We start from the raw sequence: 21,848 nt of genomic DNA on the forward strand, positions 1-21,848 counted from the left end.
TCTTAAATACCAACATGGAAGGTGTGTTATATTTCAAACGATTGATCTCTTCCCTCTCATAGGAGTTCGACTCGAGCACAATAGTACTTGTCATTAACTAGTGTTAATATCAACTTTGTGGTTATTGCAAAAAAAAAAAAAACCTAAGTTTTCTTTCCAATATATATATATTCTCGAACTTTGTCATTTGTTTAAAAAAATATTACTATTCTTTCAAAAGTTTTAATATTATCTTTATTGGGGTGAATTTATATCAGCCATGTGTCAACATTTTATAGGTTGAACGATACCGAGTCATCATAATGATGTGATTTGGAGACCAAATCTTTGAAGTTAAAAATACTAAGCTCGGGACTTCTTAAAGGTCGATTAGCCACGTTACCATTATTGGTCATTTGAAATTTATTAAAGGTCGAGCCGACCAATAAGGATCTCAACAGCTCATTCTTGTAAGGGACGAGCCGATGATCACTATGTTGTTTGTTGCAAACCAGCAACTATTTCTCCTACAAGGCGCCGTGATTTATGAGACGATCGTAACTGCGCTACAACTGCTGTTGGAAGTTCACTGAACTGAGACTGACTTGAGCATTGGAGCTTTTTACTTTCTCTTTGCAGGTTCCCTCATTCATCGACCTCATCCAAGTTCAAGCTTCATGGAGTTGATCATTTTCCGTGATCAAACAACCTTTGACATTTTTATAAATGTCTTAAAAATACCATTTAACCAACCGTTAACATTTTAAATGGAAATAAAGTTGGACGTAATAGAATCTAAAACGATGTGTCAATTAACATGGGAGCTTGCATAGATTAAGTACGAAGGGAGAGAAAACATGAAAGAAACTATCATTTTTAAAAAGAGAATTAGGGCAAAATTGGAGAGGCAATGAAGAAACAAACACCATCAACAATGGAGGAAGAAGACTTTTAGGAACAAATTTGTGTAGACAATCCAAACAATCCTCCACGTCAATTGTCATGCATGTCGTTCTATATTTCTACCTTTCCATTATACAAATGAACGTATGTGCATAATGTATTTTTAAAACATTTATAAAAGGTATCGAGTAGTATTGCAACTGAAAATATACAAAGTCGATCGATTTTTTTTTTTTTGGTGGTACATATTGTATTATATTGTAAGTTAACATATCATTAAAGAAAAAGAGAAAAATTTCTCGCAAGTAGAGTATCTTTGTCCATGTCCCTACCACCTTCTAAAAGAGAATTTTATGGGCATTTTATTTTCCTTTTTCTTTTTTTTCTTCACCTCCTCAGCCCTCATCGCTATCTCCACTCCCATCAAAGATTTAATATTCAAAAAATGGGGTTCTGCTAAATTAACAGCGCCTGTGACACTGAGACTGTTCCCAAAATATCGCCCCAAAATAGCAAACTTTGTCTTCTTCCCCTTCCCCTAATCAAAAAAAGGCAGCGAGTGGGGAAGGCCGGATTTGCCCACCTTTCTCTCTCTATCCGTACAGTTTCTCTCTCATTACCCAAAAAACAAGATCCATTTTCAATTTCTACTTCGCCTCCTTCCTCTAACCCTTTTTCTTCCTCACCCCTTTTGCCCCTTTTGACCACTGATTTTGATTCTCCCTCTAATTCTTAATATCCCGCTTCTTCTTCTTCCATGGCTTCTGATTAGTTTGGTTATGGGTCCGTTTTTTGAACCCCTTTTTCTCTTCTGGCTTCTTCTATAAGATCTTATCTCCACTCCGCTTGTTTTCTAAGCTCCATTTTATCCCTTGATTGAAAGCGAGAGGAATTCCCCAGAAGTGGGATTTAGAGGACCGATTTTGGGGGTTTTGATTCATGGGTTCGAATACCCACCAGAGTTTTCAGCAACCCAATTCGGCGTTGCTCCGATTTCGGTCTGCTCCCAGTTCTCTGTTCGCTGATTTCGCTCATGGGGTTGATTCGAAGCGGTTGAATCACTTCGAGGGCTCGGAATCCGAGCGATTTGTTTCCAGATTTCGCGGCGGCGGTGGCGGTGGAAATAGTAATGACTCCGAATCTACGGCGGCCGGAAACTACTCCTCTGCCCTGCCGCCGCATTACCCCCGCCACTCCTCCGCCGTGAGTTCTTCTTCTTGTTCCTCGTCTTCGGCTTCTTCTGCTACAACTTCTTCTTCTTCTTCTTCAATGAGTTGCTCTTATGGGTTGCTGGGTTCTAATCTTGCTCGCCAGAATAGCTCTCCTCCTGGAGTTTTCTCTCACCTCAATCAAAACGGTAATTCACTTTTCTCCTCCATTACTCTGTGAAGCTTTGAGTGCATTAATGGCAGAAGTCAACTTCCCCCGTGAATTTCCATTTCATATCGTCAATAATATGATGGGAAAATTCGATCTGATATATATACTGATATGTAGGGACTCTGTTTCCTCTGTTTCTTGTGACAGAACTGGAAAATCTTCTGTGTAGAATTGAATTATCATGTTTGGATTGTTTTGTGATCAGAATTGAGTGTACTTTGCAGGCTATGGTGGGAGAAATTTCAGTAGGTTGAGTGGGAGTAGTAATGGAGGAGAAGTTAGTCCACCATCAAACAGATTGAACAACTCTCAAATTAGCTTCTCCTCTTTGCTACCTTCTTCTCTGGGGATGCTTTCTCAGATATCTGAACAAGTTGGGAGTGAAAAGCTTGCTAATACCAATGGGGAGGCTCAGTTCTTCGGCTCCTCCGGGTTCCCGTTCGCTTCCTGGAATGAATCGTCTCAGTTCTCCCAAGCTTTCCCCTGCGTCAAATGCGATCCCGATCCCGAAAGTAACAGGAAGTTGTTTTCTAGTAATCATCAGGTATATATGGATCAATTACTTAGCTGAGAAGTTCAAAAGCAGTATTTTGTTTTGTGCATATATATTGATGTCAACATGAGGAAAATTTGGTGTTGATCAGAACGGCGAGATCAGTAACCGAGTTCATTTGTTATCGCACCACTTGAGCTTTCCCAAGAACGCGTCCGACATAGCTTCCATCGAGAAGTTGTTGCAGCTCCAAGATTCCGTGCCTTGTCGAATTCGAGCGAAACGAGGCTGCGCAACTCATCCTCGCAGCATTGCAGAACGGGTAAGAGAATAATTAATTATCGAGTCAACAAGCTATCGACTTTTTCTCAATCACCAGTTAGAAATCTTTAAATCACACTGCAAATTACTAAAATTAGAGCCAATTTATTCGCAGGTGCGACGAACCCGAATCAGCGAGCGTATGAGGAAGCTACAAGAACTTGTACCAAACATGGACAAGGTATAAATACATACAGAAACTTCCCCACATCCAATCCACATATTAATCTCACTACAAAACTTCAAAACCCCATTTCCACTCTGACGTTTTTCTTCGTGTAGCAAACGAACACAGCGGACATGTTGGACTTAGCGGTCGAGTACATCAAAGAGCTTCAGAAACAGTTCAAGGTACAAAGAAACTAAACGATTCAGACTCCGAAAGATATATCTATACATCCAACAGTTTTACAGAGGATTATCATACATATGTTTATTCGTTTGTCTTGCAGACGCTAAGTGACAACCGAACGAAATGCGTGTGTTTGAATATGCAGAAGCCGGTATCGAATCAGATAATGTGAGGTAGCTTCTGTACATAGAGAAGAGAAGAAGAAGAAGAAGATGAGAAGGTTTTTAAGTTATACATATATGTGTTTTGTAAGGAACAATAAGAGTAGAGAAGACAGAAGAAACAGAAAAAAGAAAGAAAGAAAGAAAGAAAGAAAAGAGAGAGATTTGTAATGAAAAATGTTTTGGAATAAATGGAAAAATGGTTTGTTGTAAAGGGAAGTGGCTGTTTTAAGCAAGTAGTTAGTAGTTATTTTTGTTGGAAAAAAACTTAAATTGTGTTAAGAAGGAAATAAGCCCAAAAAAGGAAAGGACAGTTGGTGTTGGATTTGATTGGCACCTTTTCAAACTGTCTTATTGGTGGTTCTGCTGCTCCAACAATCATTCATGTCTTTTCCTTTTGTCTTTAGGTCTTCAATCATATGCTACCTTAGTCTTTGCCCATTGGTCTTTTCGAGTTGACTGGTTAATGTTTTCGTTTCTTGTTTTTTATTTCGTCGTTTTTTTATTAAGAAAAATAGTGTTTTGTTTCTTTATAGATATGTTTCATAATTATTTCTTTTTTTTTGTTTATTATTTAAAATTAAAGAAAAGAGCACAAATTTTATATGAAATTTAATTTTTCAAATTAAATATTTCCATTTTTCAATGTTATATTTGTCTTTTAGTATTTAGTTTGAATTTTATAAGTTGAAAGTGATAAAACTATGCTAATTTCTATGTTTAGAAAAAAACTAAAAAAAACTTGATTCTATTGTTACTAAAATTTCTACACAAATTCAAATGTTCTTAAAAATGAGAAATGAAAAAATATGAATAGTTACTAACACTTAAGTTTTTCAAAAATTGGAAATGAGAGACAAGCCAAACGTACGTCTAATAGGTTCTTGAAATTTAACAAATGTCAAACAAGTTTTCTTTTTATAAGTTTTAAAATTTTCAGTGTTGTGTTTAGTAAGTTTTTTAAATTAGAAAAAATGTCTAATAATTTTTTGAGACTTTCAATTTTGTGTCTATTAGATCGATTATCTTTCAATATGTGTGTTTAATATGTTCTTTGAATTTTGGAAAAATTCTAATAGGTTAGGAATTTATCAGAAAAAAAAATAATAAAGAACATAATATATATTATATTAGTTCTTAAAATATCTATTAGACAAATTTTATAGTTTATGGATCAATAAAGACAACCCTCAATATTTGTAATTTAAAATTTTTTTCCTTGGTTTTGAAAATAAATAAATTGAAAGAGAGCTTTATCTTAAAACACTTAGAAAGTATTCAAATCCATGGGCTTATATTTTTTAGTTCATGAGCTTAAATTCCTTCCCCATAATTTCCTCCTACTTCACATGAACTAGTCCAATGTCTTGTCTTGATGACAATTTGTTTTTTTATTTTTTATTTTTTTTATTTTGGTAGTTGGAAAAATAATTTATAATGGGGTCTTAATTATGATTGTTGAATATTTCTAAGATGTCCTTTTGTTTTAATATTATTTTGGTTGGCTTGGAGTGATGTGTGGAACAATTCAAGGCTTTGAACTGTCACAAGATTCTCTTGAGGCTTTTGGAATCTTTTTTAATTGAATTAATTATATATGGTATAGTCCTAACTCATAAAATTAAAAAAGCGGACATTTTAACTAAGATTTTGAAGGTTGATTTCGATGAAAATATCGAGGTCTCAGTTTTATATGAAATGCCAATAGATATTTTCGAAAAGATTTTAAAAATAAAAGATTAGTCGTGGTGCGCTCAAGATTGTCTGCATATAAGATATGAAAAAATAAAAATAAATAAAAAATCATACAAAATATTTAAATTAAGAAAAATATAACTTGCCTTTTTTTTTTAAATATATGTGGGGGAAAATTTAACCTTTTTAAATAAGTTATTAATATTAAGTGTACATTAGTAATATTTTATTGATATTTTTATATTTTATAGATCGTTTTGTTGTACAATGGAAATAATTGATTTATCCCTATATTGCTATCGAACCTATTTGAACACACATGCAAAATAATCTCGATCAAAATGTTGGCGTGATTCAAAACCCTAATTTTAATAGGTATCATAATTTATGTATATTTTTAGAAGTAAGGACAAATATAACATATTTTAAAATTTTAATTATATATATATCTTTTTTTTAAAAAAAAACATGCAGTATTTACTGTCGTACCTACAAATTAGTTGACTATAATAGTTGTTATACCTATTATTTTTTTAGTTCAAAAAAGGGGTGAAAGATCAACCATCAACTTAAAGGTAATAAGTATTTTATCTATTAATTAAGTTAGGATTGAATTAACAATATACGGTTAAAGCGAGCATAGTTCAATGATAATTGATATATATCTCAAACTAAGAAATTGTAGGTTCGATCCCCGCCACATACAATGAAGACTTAAAAATTATACCTTCGATACAATTCAAATTTTTAAGACATAATTAAAACATTTCAAAACATTAATTACTGACACAAACTTTGTGACCAGTAGTCAATATGGAAAAGAAGGGAGGGAGCGCCTAGGCGCCGGGATCAAAACCAAAGAACGAGCTCGCCGGAGAGAGATTCCGGCGGCCTCTTCCATATCGATAGCACAACCGCTGCCGCCGCCATGAACCTTCCACTCAAAGCCCTGAATCAGCCCACCAAGCACCGCCGGGACCAGCAGCAGAGCCAGCGCGGCGCCGGGGCAGCTCCGCCGCCCGCTCCCAAACGGCATCAGATCAAATCTGTGCTGGTGGTGGGCTCTCCCATTTTCGCCGAGAAACCTCTCGGGGCGGAACTGGAGCGGGTCGTCCCAGTGGGCCGGGTCCCGCCCGATGGCCCAGACGTTGACGAGCAGGCGCGTGCTCTCCGGCACGTGGAAGCCGGCGACGGCGCAGGGCTCCGTGGCCTCCCGGACGAGGAGCGGCGCGGTGGGGTGGAGGCGGAGGGTCTCTTTAACGACGGCTTGGAGATAAGGGAGATTGGGGAGATCGGATTCTTGGAGGGGTCTGGTTTTTCCGATTTTGGCGTCGATTTCTTCGGTTGCTTTGGCCATGGCGGACGGATTGTTGATCAGCTCCGCCAGTGCCCATTCTGTCGCCGCCGCCGATGTTTCCGTTCCGGCGCCGAATATGTTCTGGTCAAACAAGAAATTTGTGCACTTGAGTTCACCGTCTAATTTTTTAAAAAGAGATTTAAGTATAATTAATTTTTCAAAATTGATATTAAATGGTATTTTTAAAATTAATTTAATCTTTTTAAAATCAATTTTTAAATTTCTGAAGGAAAATGATAGTAATTTTGATCATGACAAAAATGAAATCACTCCCAAACATATTCTTAATTAGTTCATAAGCTTACCATTTATAACCCATTAGTCTTTGAATAATAATTTTGTAGCTGTAGTTTAAAATTTGTAACGATTTTATAATCCAGGGTGAAAAATATTGTTAAGATATAAGGTAACTTTTTGTATATATAGCTTCATAAAATGATGAAGGGACTACATACGGTTATAAATTACAAAGTCTAAATTGTTACGTAATAAAAATTGAAATATAATAAAAGTTGAAATTTAATCTTGATAAAAAATTTAAAACTAAAATTGTTACAAATTTTAAAATACTAGACTAATTTATTACCTAAAATAATTAAATTATTGCATATTTGAAATTATAAAGATTAAATCATTACGAAGGATTAAATTATTAATTTTACTGAAGGTATAGAGGTCAAAAAAATTCTTTTAACCCAAAATTTTTTTAGTCTATAGAAAAAGACTAAAAAATTTTAAAATGGGAATAATAGCTTAAAAGTGGGGAAGACTATGACAATATATTAGAAATATTTTTGGATGAAAACAATATTAAATTATTGTGAATATAAATACTAAATAGTTTCATTATGATTATCATTTTTAGACTTCTTTAATTAGTTGTAATATAAACCTCTAAATCAGTTCAACTATATTTCGATAAATTATATTGATTAAGGACAACTTAAAATATATATAAAAAAAAAAACTTACCATAACAAAAGCCTTGATATTATCTCTAGTGAGTTTGATTTCTGAGCTTTGATCTTCATAAATGTCAAGTAGAATATCAAGCAAATCCTTAACTCCATCTTCCTTCTTCCTCTTCCTCTCTTCTTCATGTTCCTTTATTATCTTCTCCATCATTTCATCATACCTCTTCCTCACATCTCTGACTCGTTTCCTAAACCCCTGCAAATCTAACTTCTTGCACAACCATATCATGTCGGCCACGTTGAGTTCTCCGGCGAGCTCGCACATCTCCGTCACCAATTTGCCCACTTCTTCCCCTCCATCGTCTTCCTTCGGACATCTTCTTCTTAACGTCGTTCTTGAGATTATGTTATTCATCAACCTTGTCAAAAAAAATTGTGAAAATCTAAATGATTTGACATATCGTAACCAAAGTTTTACAATGTTATGTTAGGAGTGTAGTATATCAATATAATATTTTCGTGAGGTTTCATCTCAAAATTAACTAGCTACGAAAAAAGTAGTTTTTTATGTTATAAATCTTTGTAGGTTCTTCATCTTTTTAACGTGAGATATTTAACATAGTAGTCTCCCTGAACTTTTCAACTGATGATCTATAAATTTTAAGAAATTTATATATTAGATACAAAATTAAAAGTTTAACGATATATTGACACAATATTATTGAAAAAATATTGAAAATTTATGGATCTTAGACACTTTTTAAATTTTAAGAATCTATTAGAAATAATGAATTGAAAAACCAAAACTTGTGATTGATTTAATCAAATATTTACATTAACAAATAAGTAATTCACACTTTTTAATCAAGTTAATATACTTCGGTATATATTATAACAGTCTATTTGTTTAAGCTTTTGAATTAGAGAAAATAACTGAACAAACCTGGAAAGCTCAGCTCCAACATCGATTGCCGCCCCAGCAAGAGCCCGTGTACGAATCCGCTGCAGGAACAGCCTCGTCTCATCCTCTCTGACGGGGTGGTGGAGGTCGAGAGTGCGGCCGCCGAGGAGCTCCGTCATGCAAAGCTTTTTCAAGAACTTCCAATAGGGTCCATAGGGGGCAAAAGTGAAGTCCGCAGAGCCGTAAGTGAGATAGTTTATGTTGGTCCTTATGGGACGGTTCAGAAAGGAGGATTCGTGGTTTTTGAGGAACTCTTTAGCCATTTCAGGAGAGGACACCACCAAGCAAGGCTTTGAGCCGAAGAAGAGGTGCATTAATGGTCCATATTGGCATGATAATTTGTGGAGAGATTGGTGAGGGATCCGGCCGAGGAGGTGGAGGTGGCCGATCACCGGCAGCGACCGCGGGCTCGGGGGATGCCGGCCGGGGTTGTTGGGCCGGGTTCTGGTGAAGATTGATCGGAGAAAGAGGAAGTAGGATAACCAGAAAAGGAGAAGAAGAAGAAGAAGGTAGGATGAAAAATCAGCCATGGTTGAAAAACTATTGATGATGTAAAATTATGGTTAATCTCCAACCATATGTAGTATTTAAAAAATGAGCAATATTTGATCCACGTAGATAAATCTATATATAACAAATTTTTTGGGTTATTTTTGTTTCTAAATATATTTCATATATAGCTTATGATCTTTTAAATATATTTTTTTAATACCTGGGGTATATATCGTTACATTATTTATGTGGCTTGCTATGACACTGATTTTTAATCAGGCTTTTGGGAGATAATTTAGAGATTTTTTTAAGGTTAGTATGAATCGGTTCGGTAATGTTACTGTGTCATTTTTTTTAACATGCATATCTAGTAACCCATCTTGTTTTTAATTTCCAAATTTTGAGAAACGTTTCCAAAAAATAAGCCAAAATTTTTAAAACTATAGAAAGTAAGTTTCGTTATTTTTTTTCCTTTTTAATTTTTTTATAATCTAGGGGCGACTTAAAAGTTTTATTCTATTTTTATCTTATTTTAAGTACAATATGTGGAGATGAAAGATCAAATTTATTGTCTCTTCATTGGAGATACATGTCAATTACTGTTGAACTATGTTCGATCTTGACACAACAATATTATATCTTGTACTTTCCTGAATAAAATTGAAATTTGTTCCGGTGGCAGACTCATAAACTTACCTTCTACTGCCTCTTCTTTAATTGGATCCCCATTATATGTCAAATGCTATTTTTAAAAAATATTTTCTCAAAGGATGTATAATTTTTTTTCTATTTTGTTAAATTTAAATATTTTAAAATTTTAATCTTTATTTAAAGCTATTATATTTTCTTAATCAATAAAATTTTTACTTTTAAATTAAAAATATTTTGAAAATTTATTCTATATTTAAAAAATAATTTATACATTTATATCAAATAATTTTATATCGTAAATTATACATATTTTTAATGATTTATATTCTTCGATTATATTGTATATATTTTTGTATTATATCTACTAATTTTTTTTAACTAAAAATTTAAAATAAGCCAACTGAAATTAAGACATATAATCTCATCACGAGTCATGAGTTCAAATCCTCGCCCCAATAAGATATTATACTAAAAAACTAAAAATAGACACAAGAAACACGAAATCATCATGAAGCATATTTTTTGTTTTTATTTATTTTTTTCCAAGAAACGAAAAATAGAAATGGTTACCGAGTTTTTAGTTCTAAAAAAATTAGAAATAGGAAATATGAAACAAGAAATAGGAAATAGGAAACATGAACGTTAGTAAATGAACCCTACAATTTTAACTTTGGAACTTTTATCTCTAGAATTTTAGAGGGTATCTCCAAATATCTGAAGCCCTTGTGACGTCTTTGGAGGATTCTAGATATTTTATTTTTGCCCTTGGATTTTGTATTAAAAAATATTTTAGTGTTTTTTCCCGACCTTCTGAAAAAGGTTGGGAGAAGTGATTTGTCCTGACGTTTTTTTTTTGTGCATGATCGAAAAAACAAACGTCCGGAAGAAACCAACTTTTCTTATAGTGTTGGTTGATAATTTTATTGTATGTAATTTACTAATAAACGTTGAATTCGTTTAAAAACATGATACTTTGACTTTCTACCATAACATATAATTAATTTATGATTTTATCAATTTTTTTTTTTTGACTTCTATGATTTTATCAATTAAATGAAGAAAAGATCTATTTATATTAGAGATATGTTCAATAATTTATAAAATATTAATAGCCAACTAAAATAGTTTTTTATGCAACGTTTAGGGATTAAGAAAATGGTTTAAAGTTAAAAAGATTTAAATTTTTTAATAATGTATAATTCATGGTCCCTCCCATTATTGAGTTATATATATATGAATTAGGAAGCTTTCTTTTTCCATTACATAATTATTATAGAGTAGTTAAATATGACAAGAAATAAAATATTTTCCATGAATTTTAATTGATTTTTTGCCCAATATTTAAATATATAAATCTCCATCTTGGAAAGAAAATATGATTACTTCACTATGCTACAAATTTAATGATGTTTTGATATCATATCTTTTAATTCTTAATTAAATGGTCCTAATACAATGGTTATTAATTAACAGCCCAATTTGTTGTACGACGCCCCTTACAATAAGTGTTTTATTCTTAATTTTTTATTTGTTTATTTATTTATTCTAATTTAAAGGACTGCTTAGTTATTTTTTAAAAAATATTCTAACATAAAGCACAGCCATTCAACTGAGAAGATGAAATTTCGAACCTACAATTTCAAGAGGTTATCGACATCTTGATCAATTGAACTATAAATAATGAGCGACATAAAAATAAAAAGATTTAAATTTATATTAAAAGGTTTCTATTGTGTATAAACATGTACATGGCATATACATCTTCCCTTAATTTATTTTGGCGTTTCAAATCCTTATAGCCTTGTACTTAAAAAATTAAATCATCATTATTCTTGAATACACATAACACGCAGACAAACATTTGAATTCATCATAGATGATCGTACATGTATTATATATACACGTGATATTTCTAATTTATTGGATCATATATTAAAATTAATGATGAATTTATCCATTCATATTAAATAAGTTAAAAAAATTCTACATAAAATTTTAAAACAAAAATAGTAACAAAATTAATTATAAAATATAATTTTCAATCATGGAGTACCTCCAAGTATGAGAGATTGTCACATAGATTGTTAAAAAGACAAAATTAATATTATGAATTGCGGTGAACGTGGATCGAACACGTGACCTTCAGATCTTCAGTCTGACGCTCTCCCAACTGAGCTATCCCCACTTGATATTAATTAAGTCTATAAAATTGTTTTCAATAATAAAATTTAGCTTTTGAATATGTAAATATGATGAATGATATTTCACTACAACAAAAATGAGTTTCAGAGACACCTAAAACATGTCGCTGAAAGTCCCATTTTGTCGCTAAAAGTTTCAGCGACAAATCACATTTTGTCGTTAAGTATGTCGCAGATAATACGTCGTTTAAAGTTTCAGCGACAGGACAGAATGTCGCTAAAACTGAGTTTCAGTGACATCTGCTCCTCTCGCTAAAAATACTTTTCAGCGACTTCTTGTATTATGTCGCTGAAAATTATTTTCAGCGACAAGAGCAGATGTCACTAAAACTGTGTTCCAGAATAGGCAAAATCCAGTTTTCATTCCAATTTTGCCTTCAATTTTGTTCAATTTCTATCCTTCAAAACGACACATATATAAAATGTCGCTGAAAAGTATTTTTAATATTAAAAAAAACATAAGGTAGATTCTCCAAATGTGTAACATCCTATTATAACAAAAAATACTTTGTAGCTACAAATAACAATTTGTCTTATAAGTAATTCAATTACATATAAGAAAGGAAAACATGTTTTGTGCACGAAGTTGTTCTTATGAATGATTCAGCATGACCGCTTTTGATGACATAGTTTATCCTGTAAAAAATTAACAACATAACTTATTTAACATGAAAATATAATTAAAAGAATTTTTTTGACCTACTAAACCAACACATATATATATTTATTATATCCACACCAACTTACTAAATAATGAAAAACGTTGTGAACAACACTAAACCAATAAACAAAAAGTAAGCTATTAGAACTCCAAAATCATAGTTTATAATCCAAACAACTATTAAAACATTTGTAAAACAAACAAAATTGCAACACTACAAGAAGAATAGTCATGTTATAATATCAACACTATAAACAACCCAAAATGGTCATAACTTCATAAAATACTAATAAACTCATTTGTATATATATATATATAACACAAGTGATGACGACCATAACTGCAAGATCATCACAACATTTCAACTACATGAAAACTAATATTTATAAGTATATGCATCAAACGATCGTTGTTATGCTTCTATTAACATCATAATTAACATCATAAACAACTCAAATGCTCCTAACACTTGAATTTACTAACAAACCTATATTGGACATAATATAAGTACATGCATCAAACATGTAGCTACACTTCTATTAATATCATGAACAACTCAAATGCTCCTAACATGTGAATATACTAACAAATTAATATCGATATAACATAAGTCTTGACTACCATAACTGCAAGATAATCACAACACTTCAAAGCACATAAAGTCCAATATCTATTATAAAGTATCATCTACTTAAATATTCATCTACTATGAACAATATGTATGAGTACCTTTTTATGCATCATTCGACGGTTGAGAATTAGCTCGTTGTGACGATCCTTCTCCAGCATTGCTTAGCCTGTTTACAGTTTCTTGTAACTGACTCAATTGAGACATTGCTGATTCAAGCAGACTTTGTTGCGTCTGTACAATGGATTGCAATTGAGCGATTTGATTTCTTGACTCTCGATTTCTTTGAGAACTTCGTTCATTCTGAGTCGTCGCTGTCGGTGGTCCTCATCTAAGTGCACCTCGCCTGCCTAGTACTTGAACACTGATTTGTTGAACTGAAGGAGGTTTTGCACCTTCTACCGCTGGTGCATTTCTCAGTTCAACCATTTGTTCCTACAAGGTCAATAAATAATATTAGTACATGTCAAATAATACAAAAATACAAAAGGTAGTTTTACGTACATGTTTTTGACCAGCTACCGGGCTCACCCACTCGTCGTTCATCCTTTTGTGTGTTACTTCGAACAGTTCAATGTCATCTACCTCTCGTCCCTTTTTGTTTTTCTACATAATTCAAACAAGATTATGAGTAGTGAAATATTTTTTAAGTTATAACAAGAAAAGATATACATACAATGTTTTCTCTGTGACGTAAAAATGCGATCGTTCCTGCTGTATGGCCATACGGTACAGACGCTCGAGCTCTAGTGTTTGTTTCAGAAATTTTCTGACATATATATAATAGTTAGTAGCAAAATACTTAGAATAAAACTAATTCATATCTACAATACGTACCTTAAACCTCTCTGTTTCCCAACTATCGCATAAGCGATGCCAATCTTCATCTCGTGCAACATCTTTGTGTTTGTGATGTCGTGCTTCTTCTGGAGAATATTGCATGTAATGCTTATGCAACCTGTACCGGAAATCTCTTTGCCTACTACTCATCTCATGCTCCAGATAACGATAAACAATTGGATCATTGAGATCGAGAATGAATTGGTTCTAACAATAAACAACAAAAAGATGACGTGTTAATGATAATCATAATATAACAACATTTTAAAAAGTGTCACTAAATGAAACTTACGCTAAGTCTATCTATGATACTGTTTTTATCGTTTTGGTTGACGTCTGACCAATGTTCACAATTCAGAAGAACGATTGACCGCACCCATACCCCAATTTGAGAGACCAGTTTCGAACTATGGCTACAAACTGGCTTGCCATCTTCTTCTTCGATATTAATTTCTATCAGACCATGATTTTGGACATGTTTATCAACATTCAGCCCTCTAGTGTTGCGTCTACCTTTTCTTTTAGTCGTGCCAGAACCTACACGAAATATATCATATATTTAAGTTTAACTTGGAATAAAAAATATTTCTATTTAAATATCATACTTTGTGCTGTTTGATTAGTCTCTCCTGGTTGAGTGCTTTCTATTCTATCGACATTGCTTGTGTAACTCCGTCGGTTTCCTGGTCCAAGATTTGAAGACGACATCCTGTAACATAATAATGGACAAAATCAAACTGTAATTAATAATAGGTCGAAATAGAAAAATAGTGTAAATATAAGACGAAATATTACATGCATACTTATCGACTTACAAATAAGTTTATATGTCACTATCGCTCTCTTCATCGTCTAATAACATATTGGAATCAGTGCTTCCAGAATCATCACTAGAATACTCAAAATCAAACTCTTCTTCATCACTAGTTGTTTTCTCGTCACTATCTATATATATTGCATCATCAATAGGCATTGGCTCAACATCTTCTCTATTGAAGGTTTGTGAATCTAAGTTATCATCAACTTGTGGGTAACATGTGCGAATGCTTTCATCCGCCACTACTTCTTCCGTTTCATTATTTTCAGCCTCTGGGATATCCCACACATGTCTTGGTTGAATTTGTTGAACAATCTTCCATTCTTGACCGAGTTTGTAATCATCTAAGTAGAATACTTGGACAGCTTGACTTGCAAGTATGAATGACTCGTCTTTGTACCATCTATAACGAGTATTAATCGATGTATAACCATCAGATACATTAATTCTACCCTTTCTTGAACTTGTATCGTACCATTCACATTTCAAAAGAATCACTGACTTCAGATGAATGTATTGTAGCCTAATTACTTCATGCAACACGCCATAAAAATTTATAAGTCCAGTTTCATCATCTCCAGGCACCATCACACCACTATTTTGTGTAACTCGACGGCTATCACGCTCTTTTGAATGGAATCGAATTCCATTGGCTATACACCCAGTGTAAGATCGAACACAGTCGTTCGGACCAATTGCTAGGGCATATAATGCATCAGAAATCCCTTTTTCGCGATACAATACTTGAGCCTAAGTCAAAAAGTTTAATTTATAGTTAAAATAATGGAGAGAATAGAGTTGTCATTCTAAAAAGTACCAACTTACCTTTTTTTTAAACCAAGTAGGAAATTCTAATTGTTGTCTCCTGTGCAAATCAGCATGACTGTTTGATTGGAGAAGACTCATATGCTCCCTAAACATGAAACATATCTTAATTTCATCGTAATGTTAAAATCTAGTATTAGTGTTGTACTAGAATAGATACATACTCAAGGTAAGGTGCCACTTCATCACAGTTGTTTAGTATATACCAATGTGCTTTTTTTAAACCATCAGAAGTCAACCGTTTAAATTGGCTACCACCCAATAGTCGTACACGTCCAGAAAAAACCGATAGCTCATTATTGTTCTCCACATCCTCGACGTTATCATAATTACGCTCAATCCTATTGAATCTTGTTTCAATCCCATGTAAATACATAGAACAAAAAGTTAAAGATTCATTTATGATGTAAGCTTCTGCAATTGAACCTTTAGGTCGAGCTTTGTTTCTAACATATTGCTTCAAATATCGCAGACTCCTAATACAAAAATTGTGAAGAATAACTCAGGACTTAAAATCAATCACAGGAAAAAAAAGGGAACGAACAAAGAATGATACATGTTCATACCTTTCAATCGGGTACATCCAACTATAACCCACTGGACCAATGATGGTTGCTTCCCACGACAAATGAACAGCTAAGTGAACCATAACGTCAAAGAATGCTGGTGGAAAGATCTTTTCCAACTTACACAGGATGAACACTATGTCAGTCTGCATTCTTTCTAATTCTGATATGCGCAGAGTTTTTGCACATAAATCATGAAAGAAGTTTGACAATTCTGATATAGTTGTAGCAATGTCCTTGGGTATATATGGCCGAATACCAATTGGAAGAAGTCTTTGTAATAAAACGTGACAATCATGACTTTTCAGACCGGTGATTCTGCCCTCGTTCGCATTCACACACTGTGATATATTTGAAGCAAAACCATCTGGAAACTTTACAGATTTTAAAAATGTACAGAAGCTAACTTTTTCACTCGTAGTTAATGTGAACGATGCATGAGGCTTCACACGCCTGCCTCCAATTTCTTGTATATGAAGTTCTTTTCTAATTTTCAAGTTTACTAAATCCTCACGAGCTTTAATGGTATCTTTAGTCTTCCCGTCAATATTCAGTATAATACCAACCAAATTATCACAAATGTTTTTCTCAATATGCATCACATCAAGTTTATGATGTAACATAAGATTTTTCCAATATGGAAGATCAAAGAAGATACTTCTTTTACTCCAATTGTGCTTGTTAGCTAATCGCTTACGTTTGTTATCAGATACTATTGTAGGATGCTTGCTCAACGTAGGGAAACTCGATGAATTCAATTGATTTATAATATCTTGTCCAGTTAACATCTTCGGGGCTAATCTAAATTCTTGTTTCCCATCGTGTTGCTTACTCCTACGCCATGTATGTGTTTGAGGTAAATATCGACGATGTCCCATGAAACAAATTTTGCTTTTCAATCTCATTGAACTCGAATCATCGTTGCAAACTGGACATGCCTTATATCTTTTCGTCCTCCAACCAGACAAATCACCATAAGCTGGAAAATCATTAATCGTCCACAACAGAGCCGCATGAAGTTGGAAGAAAGATCCATTAAAACTATCATAGGTGCGAATACCATTCACCCACAACTCATTCAACTCATCTATCAAGGGTTGTAAATAAACATCAATTTCTGTACCAGGAGACCTTGGCCCAGGGATGAGTAGAGATAGAAAAATAGATGATTCTTTCATGCACTTCCAAGGAGGCAAATTATATGGAATGAGCATAACTGACCACATACTGTATGATAAACTCATATTTCCGAAAGGGTTAAAACCATCTGAAGAAAGCGTCAATCTCACATTACGAGCATCTGCAGCAAAAAGAGGGTACTTTCTATCAAAGTGTTTCTAACCCTCAGCATCAGCAGGATGTCGAAGTATTCCTTCAGTTTCACACCTTTTATCTTTATGCCACCTCATATCTTCAGCAGTATGTTTTGAAATATATAATCTCTGCAGCCTTCCCTTCAATGGAAAATATCTCAGGATCTTGTGGGGAATTTTTTTTCCTTTTGATTTATTCATTTTGTACCTCGACTCTCCACATTGAGGACAATCGTCAAGAGATGCATATTCTTTCCAAAATAAAACACAATCATACTTACACACGTGAATTGATTCGTATCCCATCCCTAGATCACGTAATTTTTTCTTAGCCTAATAATTTGATTTTGGAAGCTTTACACCATTTGGAAATGCATCGTTCAATAATTGGAGTAACATATCAAATGATTTATCAACTCCAATGATTAAGAACTTTAGTATGCATAAGCTTCACTAAAAAATTAAACGATGTATACTTCGAGCATCCTGGATACAACTCTTCACTAACATCGCGAAACATTTCAGAAAATATATTATTAGTCTCCTGCTGTTCACTGGAATCTCCGGGAATGTCTTCAAACACTGGACCATTTAAATCATTCATCATTTGGAGCATCTCATTATCATTAATCATAGTTGTCACTTGATTCATACGATTTCCACCATCTGGTCTATTATTTCTAATCGAATCTGAAAATGTTGCTCCAAGAAACCTTGATCCAGGTCTTAAGAATGAAGAAAGATCTACCTTTTCTCCATGAAATGTCCATCTTCTATATGTCGGAGACATACCATATTTGAATAAATGACGCTTCACATCATTCAAATTATTCCTTAGGACATTTAAACAATTCGAACACGGACATCTTGTTTTCCCTTCTTCATCCAAATAATTCTTATCGACTTCAATAAAATTGCTAACGCCATTAGAATATTGACTACATCTCCGATCTTTCAAAGTTATCCAAGTACGATCCATAGCAATGTTTTCTATAAAAACATATAACTTATAGTTAATTACCTAACTCTAAATTTGATTTAACTAAAACTAATGTGAATTATAACTAAAAACGGTATCGAGACATATCGTCACAACAAAAACTACATAGTCAAAGCATCAAATCAAACAAAAACTAAATTTTATGCCAACTTCAACTTATAAACTTCATAATAAAAAACTCAAAAACTTCAACTTCTGAATTCATATCCAACACAAACTTCAAAATTCATCATTAAACTAAGTTGTATGTCAAAATCTAACACTTCAAAATTCAATTGCCTTATATACAAAGTTATACAGGGATGAAGCTCACATCAAACATCAAATTCGTATCAAATCCAAGCAGAGAAGGGCTTATGAGTATAAAATCACTAATCAGCAACTGGAATTAATCATCAACATCGATCCCCAAATATCTCCAAATTAGTCGAGAATCACTCACCTCTGATTCAGCAGATCTTCGTTGTAGAATAGTGCGGAGGAACTGAGACCTGAGGGTAATACGTCTAATACCTAAATTCTGGATTTCAACCCTGAAACAAGTACAAAAAGATGTCAAAGAATATCTACAAGACAAAGGATAATGAAAAATTCAGGTGTCATGCAGAAACTTCTATTAAACAAATATATATTAAAAAGAAACAAAGAAAAAATAACATGTGCAAAAATGTCCATTTCCCAAAACGTTCAAGGTTAATGCTGTAAGTATTAGAAGAGATTGGTATAATGTATAACAATGTGATCGGTGATTTTGCAGGAAAAAGAATGTACTCAGTGTAATTGAGAACTCTAGATGAGTATATCAACTTGTCTTTTCAAATTGAACTATCGCAGTTACAGTTATAAGTACAACTTCTAAATGAATATAGAAAATATTTACCTACGAAAAAGTTACTATGATAAAGAAAGAAAATAAGAAATCCTTTTTTGAAACAATCTAACAAAGAAAACGCACAAGAAAACAATGTTGTCTACAATCTAGAACATGCAAGGAAAAGTCTCATTATCATAAAACCCAATCCAGACAATATCACCCACCCCACAACATTCCCGAAAGTACAGAAATTGAAGCCCAGAAGTCGAAAATACCCACTCTTAACGAAAGGGAAAAAAAATCAACAAATGAAACAAATGCCTCAGCAAACCATCCCAAATTACAAAAACGAAACTCGAGCTTCGATTATTCAAGCCAAAACATCCAAATTCCGCAAAACAGAAAGAAACCCATAATGAATTATAATGCAGTAATGAACAAAAGGATTTTTAACCATAAATTGACATAATCAGGAAATGTCATACCCAGTCCTTAGAGAAGAAATAATGGGCGGCGACGTCGGGCGGCGACGGAGGTGGAGGCGACGGAGGGCGGAAGAAGCTCGGCGGCGACAGAGAGGGAGGCGACGAAGGGCGGAAGAAGCTCGGTGGAGACAGAGGGCGGCGACAGAGGGCTTTTGAAGCTTGGCGGCTACAGAGGCCGACGACGCAGGCCGACGACGGAGGGCGATGACAGAGGGGGGGGGGGGCGAGAAAGAAATCGGCGGCTGCGACGGAGGGGAGAAGAAAAAATTGAGGGCGAGGGTTTGTAAAATCACGATTTGGGGGTGTTTAATTCTGGGATTTTCAGCGACATTTTCAACTTACGTGTCGCTGAAAATCCCTTCAGCGACGCCGTCAACTTACGGCGTCGCTGAAAGTACATTTTCTGCGACATCTGCTCGACAACGTTGCTGAAACTGCAGTTTCAACGACATCTTCTTGACGGTGTCGCTGAAATGGTTTCAGCGATGGGGATAATGTCGCTGAAAATTACTTTCAGCGACATTTTGGTCCCTGCGCCGCTGAAAATGATATTCAGCGACATCGTCTGTTGACAATGTCGCTGAAATTATGTTTTAGTGACATTAAGGCATATACGTCGCTAAAAATTTGTCTCTGAAAGCTCCGTTTCTTGTAGTGTATTTGTTAATTAATTACACACATTGTGGAGTGGATTTACATACGTATAAAAAAAAATTTGGACAAAGGCTATTTCCTAGTTGTTCAGTATACGTCTGCTTTGACTCAAATGAACATTCTGAAGAAATTGTAGTTACCTCGGGCTAGATGAAGATTGAACCTTGAGTGCAAAGACATAAGGGAGCTTTGACTACAAAACCCACGCCCGTCGAGCAGGGACGAAAGTTAGCCTTAGTGATTCGATGGTGCCGAGTAGAAGGACCCTCGCTCAACGGATAAATGTTACTTTAGGGATAACAAGTTGATCTTCCCCAAGAGCTCACATCAAAATAGAGGAATGTCAAGGATAGTTAGAACTTGAGAAATCTCGGGAACGTGACTACTTCCTATACCCACTTATCTTTCGAGAGTATATTTATGCATTTTCTCATGATCATTTTTAAAAAAATGGATCCTCATCAATGTTCAAAGCCACTAAACAATACTATTTCTAAAAGAAAAAAAAAACTACTAAACAATATTGCTCTGAAACATTGAAATGTAATCTCTATTACACTAATTAAGAAACCTTAAAAAATCGTGAGAGAGAAAAGTAAAGAAGAATACGTATTTATATCTCGGCCAACAATACTGCCCTGAAAAATTGGGAAATATTTAAAACGAAAGGATCCTGAAAGAGAAGAAAAAAGAGAAAAAAAATAAGAAGAAGAGAAAAAATAAACCTCAAATAATTGTGGTTGGAAATAAGGCAGATGTTAGAAAACTTTTGAAATTCTATAACCTTTTAATATTCTATAATTAAAAAGGTACATTATAAATGCAAAATTAAATAAAATAGAATTTTAAAATCCAATGCACAAGGAAAGATATAAAAGGTTATTTTGGTGGGTTGGTTTGGGAAAAAAATTTGGATGGGTAGAGAAAGAATTAATAAGAGTGAATGAGAAAGAAATATTATAAGAGAATTAAGGGGGAAATTTTGCTTAGAAATATAAAATTAATTTGAGAAAAGTGAAATTTGTAAAGATAGAGATAAAATACTTTGAAAGAAAATGAAAGAAAAAGCGGAGAAAAAAAGAAGAAGTGGCGTGGGAGAGTGTGAGATAAAAATTTATATTTTAAGCACAAAATTACCAAAAACAATAGTGAAAATGTTTAAATTAAAATGACAAAATTAGGAGAGAGTTTGTTTGCCTTTTACATCTACCATTAGATAGATTAATAATACCTCATCAAATGAGTTGCACACCTTATTAATAAAGATAATGACTATACCTTCTTCATAATCCACTTTATTCACTTTTTCTCTCTAACGTCTTGATTCATTCAAGTATTTTTTTCGTTGAAAAATATTTACGTGTTTACCGGTCAACACCCATCAT

The 21,848-nt window shown here is 33.7% G+C and overlaps 3 protein-coding genes and 1 non-coding gene across 4 annotated transcripts; 1 reads left to right on the forward strand and 3 right to left on the reverse strand.

Moving 5' to 3' along the window:
* Positions 1–1,381: 1,381 nt before the first annotated feature.
* On the forward strand, positions 1,382–3,803 carry FBH4 (basic helix-loop-helix (bHLH) DNA-binding superfamily protein). Its single transcript, XM_022298533.2, has 6 exons — positions 1,382–2,239; positions 2,487–2,806; positions 2,907–3,077; positions 3,192–3,257; positions 3,359–3,427; positions 3,529–3,803. Exons 1-6 carry the CDS (start codon positions 1,822–1,824, stop codon positions 3,598–3,600), a joined length of 1,116 nt encoding a protein of 371 aa, XP_022154225.1. The 5' UTR covers positions 1,382–1,821; the 3' UTR covers positions 3,601–3,803.
* Positions 3,804–5,924: 2,121 nt separating this feature from the next.
* On the reverse strand, positions 5,925–9,148 carry LOC111021561 (cytochrome P450 93A2-like). The gene is made up of 3 exons (XM_022298578.2): positions 8,499–9,148; positions 7,614–7,974; positions 5,925–6,722 (listed from the first exon to the last, which is right to left on the reverse strand). Exons 1-3 carry the CDS (start codon positions 9,044–9,046, stop codon positions 6,093–6,095), a joined length of 1,539 nt encoding a protein of 512 aa, XP_022154270.1. The 5' UTR covers positions 9,047–9,148; the 3' UTR covers positions 5,925–6,092.
* Positions 9,149–11,771: 2,623 nt separating this feature from the next.
* Positions 11,772–11,844, reverse strand: TRNAF-GAA (transfer RNA phenylalanine (anticodon GAA)). Its single transcript has one exon. It is a non-coding gene; the product is annotated as a tRNA-Phe (tRNA).
* Positions 11,845–14,812: 2,968 nt separating this feature from the next.
* On the reverse strand, positions 14,813–18,003 carry LOC111021544 (uncharacterized). Its single transcript, XM_088124447.1, has 4 exons — positions 16,198–18,003; positions 15,796–16,107; positions 15,632–15,719; positions 14,813–15,556 (listed from the first exon to the last, which is right to left on the reverse strand). The coding sequence occupies exons 1-4, from the start codon at positions 17,439–17,441 to the stop codon at positions 14,813–14,815; spliced, it is 2,388 nt and encodes a 795-aa protein (XP_087980573.1). The 5' UTR covers positions 17,442–18,003.
* Positions 18,004–21,848: the final 3,845 nt, after the last annotated feature.

Source organism: Momordica charantia (genome assembly GCF_013281855.1).
Source record: "Momordica charantia cultivar OHB3-1 chromosome 5 unlocalized genomic scaffold, Mcharantia_2.0 BLBB01000005.1, whole genome shotgun sequence".
Lineage (NCBI taxonomy): Eukaryota > Viridiplantae > Streptophyta > Magnoliopsida > Cucurbitales > Cucurbitaceae > Momordica > Momordica charantia.